Raw genomic sequence first — 8,141 nt, 5'->3', positions numbered from 1 at the left:
CTTTGACAACAGATACATCGCACTGCACAGCTGCTGAGTCAGGGAGCAACACAATTGGACAGCAGATGCTTTGGTTTCCGAGCTGGGTATAAAAGTGCCAGCAGACTGACTCCGAGCACATCACAGCTCCGCGCAGAAACATCACCATGGGCAAGGTAACCGGGGTGTTTTTTACTCAGTTTCAAGCTGCAAGACTGGTTTATTTAGGTTTTTTTTATTTATTTAATCATTTCATTTAAATTAAACTCCAAAACTCAAAGCTGCAGTAGATTCAAACCTTGAAATTAGTTTTTGACTGGTAATCCTAAAGAACTTGCTGATCATTGCTCCAAACCAGTACGAGGCAAAGCTTATGGTGTGATAACATTTCCTCATTTATATATCATTCTTTTCGTGTTGGTAATATTTTTTTTATACCTTTATACCATTAACTTACTGTTAAGGTTTGAACTTTATTAGTGGCAGCAATGTGATCAGAAAATGAAGGGAAGTAATAAACTAGCCAATCTTATACACCAAAATAGCTACAATGATACAAATCCACTGTATAGTCAATCCTCATTACACAGTTAATGGTCAGTCTTGTTGATGAAATTGCCTATTGCATTGGACAGTCAGGTGTTACATCTACTGCAATTCACTGTAAATTTCTTAAAGGAACACTTGTTAATTTCTTTTTTTTTTTGCAAGGTGAAGCCAGAATGACAGTTAATATTTAATCAAAAAGCACACCTTAAAGTATTTTAACATAGTGTTTGTGATGCACAGGTTTTTTACATTTTCTTCTTTCTTTACCTGCAGATCATTTTCTACGAGGACAGGAATTTCAGTTTCAGTCCTGACTATAAATGCACAGCATAGATAATAAAAATTGCTTTCTTATTCCTGCAGATCATCTTTTACGAGGACAGGAACTTCCAGGGCCGCCACTATGAGTGCAGCAGCGACTGTGCTGACCTGAACTCCTACTTCAGCCGCTGTAACTCCGTCCGTGTGGAGAGCGGCTGCTGGATGATGTACGAGCGCCCCAATTACATGGGGTACCAGTACTTCATGAGAAGGGGAGAGTATCCCGACTACCAGCGCTGGATGGGGTTCAATGACTCCGTCAGGTCCTGCCGCATGATCCCCCATGTAAGTTAAGGAGATGAAACTGTGGTTTTAATAGCTCAGCAGTGCATACTAAACCTGGCTTCAACAATTCTTTTTAGAGGCTCTGGTCTCTAATTCCTGAGCTCACCCTGCTGTGTTAGAAAGATTTGTTATTAATCAACAGCATTAAGCAGCAATAATATTTTCTTCATGGTTGGGATTCAAGGATAAAAAAGATTCTACCTGAAATGATTTTCTATCTCTTCCACACATAAGTAGATCAGACTAGTACACCATGTACCTCATTTTTACACATTCTCCTGTGCGCCGCTACCAGAGGGAAGAGCCTTCAGTAAGAGGGCACTCCATTACAAATTAGATTTTTTTTTTTTACATTTTGTCACTAGGATGTTATCACATCTGCAGGACTAACATAACTTTTACAGTCTCAATGGAGATGAAAGTTCATTGTTCAGTCCACATGCAGCAGCTTTGTTTGGCAGGTTGGTATTATCTGCTGGAATAACACTTCTATTTATTTATGTATTTAACAGCACAGGGGATCCTATAGGATGAAGATATACGAGAGAGAAAATTTCGGAGGCCAGTCGATGGAGTTCATGGATGACTGCGAGTCTGTCTCCGATCGTTTCCGCTATCAAGACATTCACTCCTGCAACGTGATGGACGGCTACTGGATCATGTATGAGCAGCCCAACTACAGAGGAAGACAGTACTTCATGAGGCCCGGAGAGTACAGGAGATACAGCGACTGGGGAGGCATGAGTTCCAGGATTGGGTCCTTCAGACGCATCACAGACTACTGATCATTTCAAATATGTGATATAGTCTTATCTGTTACTGAAAATAAAAAATAAACTTTCCTTGATAAAATACGTCTTTTTTTTATTAGCCTTATTCAAATAGGTCAGAAGAGTTTGGAACAAGCAAGTGTAGGACTATTTGTTTGAAAGCTGTTCCCATGTGGAGCACTAGCTGGCTGATGAACAATGCTTTTTGGTTTAGAACTTAATGATAATACTTCATGTTCTAAATATTGAACGCGTCTGGGAATTTTAATCAAAGTTCTAAATGGTTTAAGATTTAACACCCCTTCCATTGCAAACCTGGAACCTCAAGGAACAAAAAGAACTTCCACCTCCACCAAGGTGCAAACAAAATGGGTAGACACATAAAAAGATTTATAATTCATGTGCAATGACACTTAAGGAGGTGTGCAACCAATTCTGCTTGTGTCAGATATAGGCTTTGCCATCACTGATTAATTATGCATATGTGTCACAGAGTTCAGTGGAGCTGTCCCTACAGTATATTAAATGTGAGTGGATGCCTCATAATAGCTTGAACCCATACCTCAAGTTCTCATATCTTTGGGTGGTGTATCATTCTTGTTTTAGCATAGTTTCTGTCCCATTCCTCCCCTTTTGCCTGTACGGTTGTTCCTATTCCCCTTGGGGCTCTGTGTGTGGATGCCTCACATGTTCCCAGCAGCCAGGCCAAATGAGGTTTCCCTGCTAAAAAACGTGTCTTCTTCATTTCTAAAGTGACTTATAAGCCGTATCGAAATAAGACAAAACGGGAAGTAAAGTTAGAACTGTTTGAAAGCTGTTCCCATGTAGAGTCCTAGCTAGCTTTAACACAGATGCTTCATGGTTTAGAACCTATTGACAACTTGTCATGCTGTAAATAAAAAATACAAAGTTCTGAATCATGTTTTCTACGGTTTAACACCCCTAGTCACCTAGTCCCTCAACCACATATAAAAGATATAAAAGAAACTGTCTTTGCATCTCGCCAACGTATTTGCCACCAACCCAGTCTCCTAATTCACTGTTAACCCCATTCTCTATATCAGGGGTCTCCAACCCTGTTCCTGGAGAGCTACTGGGTCTTCTGGTTTTCGTTTCAACTGAGCTCTCAGTTACTTAATTGCACCAATTAATGGTTTAGTTAGTCAAGATTAGCAGGTGTTCCAGATCTTTAGCCATTGATGACATAGACACCTATGAAACCTGAAGATTTGGGGCTCTCCAGGACCAGGGTCAGAGACCCCTGTTCTATATGGTCTCATTTGATCTAATTAGCAGGTAATCAGACATTCAACTTTTTCCTATTTTACTTGTTGTCCCTGTGCTTCATATGAATCAGTATTCATTTAGTTATATTAATTATATTTTGTATGGGTTGTCATTTTCTGTAAAGAGAGGAACATGCTTATTTAGGTGGCAACAAAATAGTGCAGTAAATATGTACACAACCCATTGGTGCCATCTACTGGTTTACCACTGCCTCTAAATATTCTGAACCATTCAGAACAAAATCGAAAATAAATAGTTATGAAAGAAAACAAAAGCACTTTGAATAAAATACCATGTATAACTGCAGTAAACAGCAAAAGGTAGTTCCTCAATAGAATTTTAGAGAAGGTTAAAAAAAAGAATGTATTCAATTAGCAATGTTTTTTATTATGAAAAGTTAACACACAGCACTATTAACTTATGCAAGGTATGGCAGTTTTAAATGTTTTTTTGACCTAAGGTATCACTTTCATTTTCATGTTAAAATTGAAAAGCTTATAAAAAATGTAATAAAAGACCTGCTGCATATGAAATGAGAAGTTTGGAATAAGCATAGGCGTAGGAACCGCAGGGGCCAAGGGGGGGCCAGGCCCCACCAATATTTTGTTTTGGGGGGCTAGATTATCTTTTGCCCCCCCCCCCAATAATCACAGGAAACTAAATCCGTTGGGCGCCACAGAAATTGGCATCACAATTATTTATTTATTTTTAACATTTTGCTAGTCCCAGGGAAATAACGGTAATTTGCTGACACGCACCTTAAGAACAACCAATGAGAGTGGTATAATGAGACCGGAAATCACAACACGCCTTTGTTCACTTGCAAGGAAGTCTTCTTGAAGATGGTTGCCTGGCAACAGTTCAATGACGAGCTAAGGTATGTATTTTACTATTTTTCTTAAAGAGGAGAATATTTAGACTACTAATGCGCATTAGTCTACATGTAAGCCCCTTGCAGACAAATAGTAAATAGCTCTGAGAATGTTTAATTTTAAATAATATAATATACATTTTTCTTTTTGGGTGATATTTCAGGAGACGTTATGAGCCTAATTTGTTAAACAAGTTACTGCCATCGCAGATAAGATACGGTGTCACAAAAGCAGTTTTAAGTACTAACTGTATCCGCAGACTTCCTTAGTTTTTTTTTCTTTGCTAAGTAAGTCATCATTATTATGATGCCTTATCCATGGCGACTTCCAGGGTTTTTCAAGCATTAAAATTATTATGCACCTGTAAGCATATTTCTCTTATTTTTCATTCCATTTTTTCTGTACTAATTTCAATATTAAATGCCTGAAACAAATTTCCTGAGAAAATGTAATCGGGTTGATCATTAAATTTCATAAACTGTGGGTAATTATATCATTTCATACATGACATGTTGTTACAGATAACTGAAATATGGCCCAGTAGCATAGAGGCAAAGGTGGGGAGCAACACACCTTGTTAAGCTTTGGAATTAAACGCACTCTAAGAAGCATCAAGACCTGCTTGAGGACCACCATGACTCAACAGCATCTGAGCCACTGTATGCGGTTGCATATATTTAAACAGAGAACTGACTTGTGCCTGACAAATATTGCCAGTATGTTTGTCAGTGTCAATGAGAGGAGACACGATGTTTTTGGTTAATTCATTTTCTGCAAATGTATGAAGCACTTTGCACTTTAACTTTCCCTTTTACTGTGTTTCATCACAATTGGCCCTGGGACGACTTCTTATGTATTGCTATGTATTCCTTTATTATATTACCATTTATATGTTTAATTGACAGTATTAAAATGATACAGTACCTCATTTACACAGAACAGATAATAAAAACTAAAGAAAAACAGTGAATATGCTTTGACTTTTCATAGTGTAAACACAATGCTCTCTGTGGTCAGTAAAATAGCCTTCACTCCACTGTCAAACAGCATAGGTCAGGTTTTCCAGTGGTTTCCATGGCTAGCGTTTTCATCTTAGAATTCAAAAGGAGTTGACTAAAAATGTTCAACAAGCAATTTAGGGATTTACAATTATGTTACCTTTTGACATATACAATGTGGTTTTACAAAGTAAAGGCAAACAAAGGGAAACTTTTCAGGACAGCAACAATAAAGTACTGCTGACATAGTACATCTGGAATCTGCATACTTTAGCATGCAGGGTATAAAAGAAGCCAGCTCACTGCTTTCCATATAGCATCCTGTGCACTGAAACGGCAATATGGGAAAGGTAACTTCTTTTTATTACATTTTAAAGGTTTGTATATAAATGCAGATGAACAACATTAAGGAAGTGGAGATGCTAATGAGACATCTGAGGTTGAAAAACGACTGCCTATCCTGAAATAAACTTCACTAATCCGAGGAAGAGAGCACAGATTCAATGCAATGTGCAAGCATCTTGACATCAGCATTGAGAAGGAAAATAGGACGTCAGAGCATTGGCGCCTGATTTTGTGTGAATTTGAGGAATTAAGTGTGAAGCAGCAGATTGTAAGTAAAATGTTAACATTTTTGTTTTATAGATCATCTTTTACGAGGACAGGAACTTCCAGGGCCGCCACTATGAGTGCAGCAGCGACTGTGCTGACCTGCACTCCTACTTCAGCCGCTGTAACTCCGTCCGTGTGGAGAGCGGCTGCTGGATGATGTACGAGCGCCCCAATTACATGGGGTACCAGTACTTCATGAGAAGGGGAGAGTATCCCGACTACCAGCGCTGGATGGGGTTCAATGACTCCATCAGGTCCTGCCGCATGATCCCCTATGTAAGTTCCTTGGAATTTTTACAGTATTTAAAGAATCGATAAATATCTACACTAGAAATTCACATTTTCTTTTTAAAAGTTTCTAAAATAATATACTTTTTTTTCTCCAAAGCATTGCATATTAAAAATGGAAGAGCAAGTGATTTACAAACACTTTACAATTTCACAGTGTCACTAATTATTATTGAAAGAAAACCCTGAGGCTGTCTAAAGTTTATTGCTTGTTATATTAAAAAATGACTCATAGCATTGTGAGTTCTACTACCTACATTTATGTTTGTGTAACCGTTCACAGCACCAAGGATCCTACAGGATGAGGGTTTATGAGAGACCTGAATTTGGAGGCCAGATGATGGAGTTCATGGATGACTGTCCCTCTGTCTACGATCGTTTCCGTTACAACGACATTCACTCCTGCAACGTGATGGACGGCTACTGGATCATGTATGAGCAGCCCAACTACAGAGGAAGACAGTACTTCATGAGGCCCGGAGAGTACAGGAGATACAGCGACTGGGGAGGCATGAGCTCCAGGATTGGGTCCTTCAGACGCATCACAGACTACTGATCAATTGAAATATGTGATATAGTCTCTTTCTGAAAATAAAAATGAGCTTTCCTTGCTAAAACAGTTGTCTTTTTTAATTTATAATTTGATTAGCAAGCCCTATACAAAAAGAGATCCATTATCCTTTAACTGTTGATGAGAAGGTGAATGTTGAGGTAGAAAACATTGTGGGTTGGAACTTCATAACAACAAAGCATGTTGTAAGATTTAACACCTCTTATCCCTCCACCACAAACTTGTGGCAGCTTCCAGATACCAAAATACTTGTCTTACTGGCATGACCATATAACCCATTTTGACTCCTCATTATGGTTTTGTTTCCACTTTCTCCACTCTCAGCTGGTCTTCACCTCAAGTGGGTTGACTCCCTTATAAGCTTTCTGTCTGCCTTGTTTTGGCTACACCTTGGCAAGACCATATCTGAATCAGAAGATTATATCAGCATAAAACGCAGTGGTGGAAAATCCAATTGTCCTGAAGTCTGTGCTGATTTTGTAATTATTTTATTATCATCTATAACTATTAACCCTTTCAGTCCTCAACCCTAACCCTAACCCTTGACGTCCCTCTTTATCTGTATGTTAACATATGCCGTCAGAAATCACGTTGGAACCTCACGGGACTCCCAGGTCCCAGTATGAGCTAGTGTATAAATATATGAAAAAAAAAAAAGTTGTCCTGTTCTCATATATGCTCAATAAAGACTTCCTTTTCGAATTATTGAACTTAATTCCGACAAAAATAATTCAGGACTGAAAGGGTTAAACAGTCAGTAGTGCTTAATTTTGAAATACTAGTTACCTAATGGGCAATCAGGTTCCCCCTTAATCAGTCTGAACTAATACAGCTTGTTGTACAGCCAGCAAACAGTATTACCTATGAATACCAACCTAGGGGAAGGGATTTTAAACCAGCACAAGTAACACCTGGAACATCCACGATGGGGGCCAAAAGGAAGTAAAAGAGAGGAGATATTTCTGAAGTGATCAACAAACAAAGAAGCGCCTCCGTTTCAGTCTCAGAACAGGGTTTCTAAATCAGCTGATTTAAACAGAAGGAATTGGATCTATAGTTGTTTAATCTTTTGCTGTAGCGGAAGAGTTGTAGAAAACAATGTGTGTATCTGGGGCTGAAAATCAGGCACATAGTTGCGGGACAAGGAGGCATTCATGACAACAAAGCATGTAAAATAGCATAGATCCTGCATCACGTCCAAGCCCTGGATGATTCAAGCATCCTTTCACAATATCCAGGAAGGGTACTAAAGCAGTACTCGACTCCAACATCTTACATACTTTACTGTAAAATTGACTTTTGTCATTTTTTTAATTATAGATTATATTTTCAGGTCGTCATTGTAAATGAGAATTTGTTCTCAATTGACTCGTCTGAATAAATAAAGGGTTTGTTTGATTGAAATCTGGAACATATATGTATATATGCATCTCATGTTAGGGTATTATGGGTTATAGATGTATGGAACAGAAGCTTGTCTTTGAGTGGCTGAGAGGAAGCCATTTACCGCCAATAATGGGGTGGTTTCAGACGGGGTTTAATACATTGAAATGCAATTAAAAATACCTTAAATCTTACAATTGCAATACAAATGCGTGCACCACCATTG

At 38.5% G+C, this 8,141-nt stretch overlaps 2 protein-coding genes across 2 annotated transcripts; both read left to right on the top strand.

The window, feature by feature from the left end:
* LOC117410582 (gamma-crystallin M2-like) lies at positions 1-1,988 on the top strand. The gene is made up of 3 exons (XM_034017242.3): positions 1-155; positions 892-1,134; positions 1,647-1,988. The coding sequence occupies exons 1-3, from the start codon at positions 147-149 to the stop codon at positions 1,917-1,919; spliced, it is 525 nt and encodes a 174-aa protein (XP_033873133.1). The 5' UTR covers positions 1-146; the 3' UTR covers positions 1,920-1,988.
* Positions 1,989-5,328: 3,340 nt separating this feature from the next.
* On the top strand, positions 5,329-6,578 carry LOC117410575 (gamma-crystallin M2-like). The gene is made up of 3 exons (XM_034017233.3): positions 5,329-5,411; positions 5,707-5,949; positions 6,245-6,578. Exons 1-3 carry the CDS (start codon positions 5,403-5,405, stop codon positions 6,515-6,517), a joined length of 525 nt encoding a protein of 174 aa, XP_033873124.3. The 5' UTR covers positions 5,329-5,402; the 3' UTR covers positions 6,518-6,578.
* The last annotated feature ends 1,563 nt before the right edge of the window (positions 6,579-8,141 follow it).

This window comes from Acipenser ruthenus, chromosome 10, assembly GCF_902713425.1.
Source record: "Acipenser ruthenus chromosome 10, fAciRut3.2 maternal haplotype, whole genome shotgun sequence".
Lineage (NCBI taxonomy): Eukaryota > Metazoa > Chordata > Actinopteri > Acipenseriformes > Acipenseridae > Acipenser > Acipenser ruthenus.
The sequence above is the reverse complement of the archived record's forward strand: the minus strand, read 5'-3'. Positions and strand labels throughout refer to the sequence as shown.

Coding starts and splice junctions, on each gene's coding strand:
- LOC117410582 (XM_034017242.3), top strand. Junction 1,135..1,646: donor CCTGCCGCATGATCCCCCAT/GTAAGTTAAGGA, acceptor TGTATTTAACAG/CACAGGGGATCCTATAGGAT.
- LOC117410575 (XM_034017233.3), top strand. Junction 5,950..6,244: donor CCTGCCGCATGATCCCCTAT/GTAAGTTCCTTG, acceptor AACCGTTCACAG/CACCAAGGATCCTACAGGAT.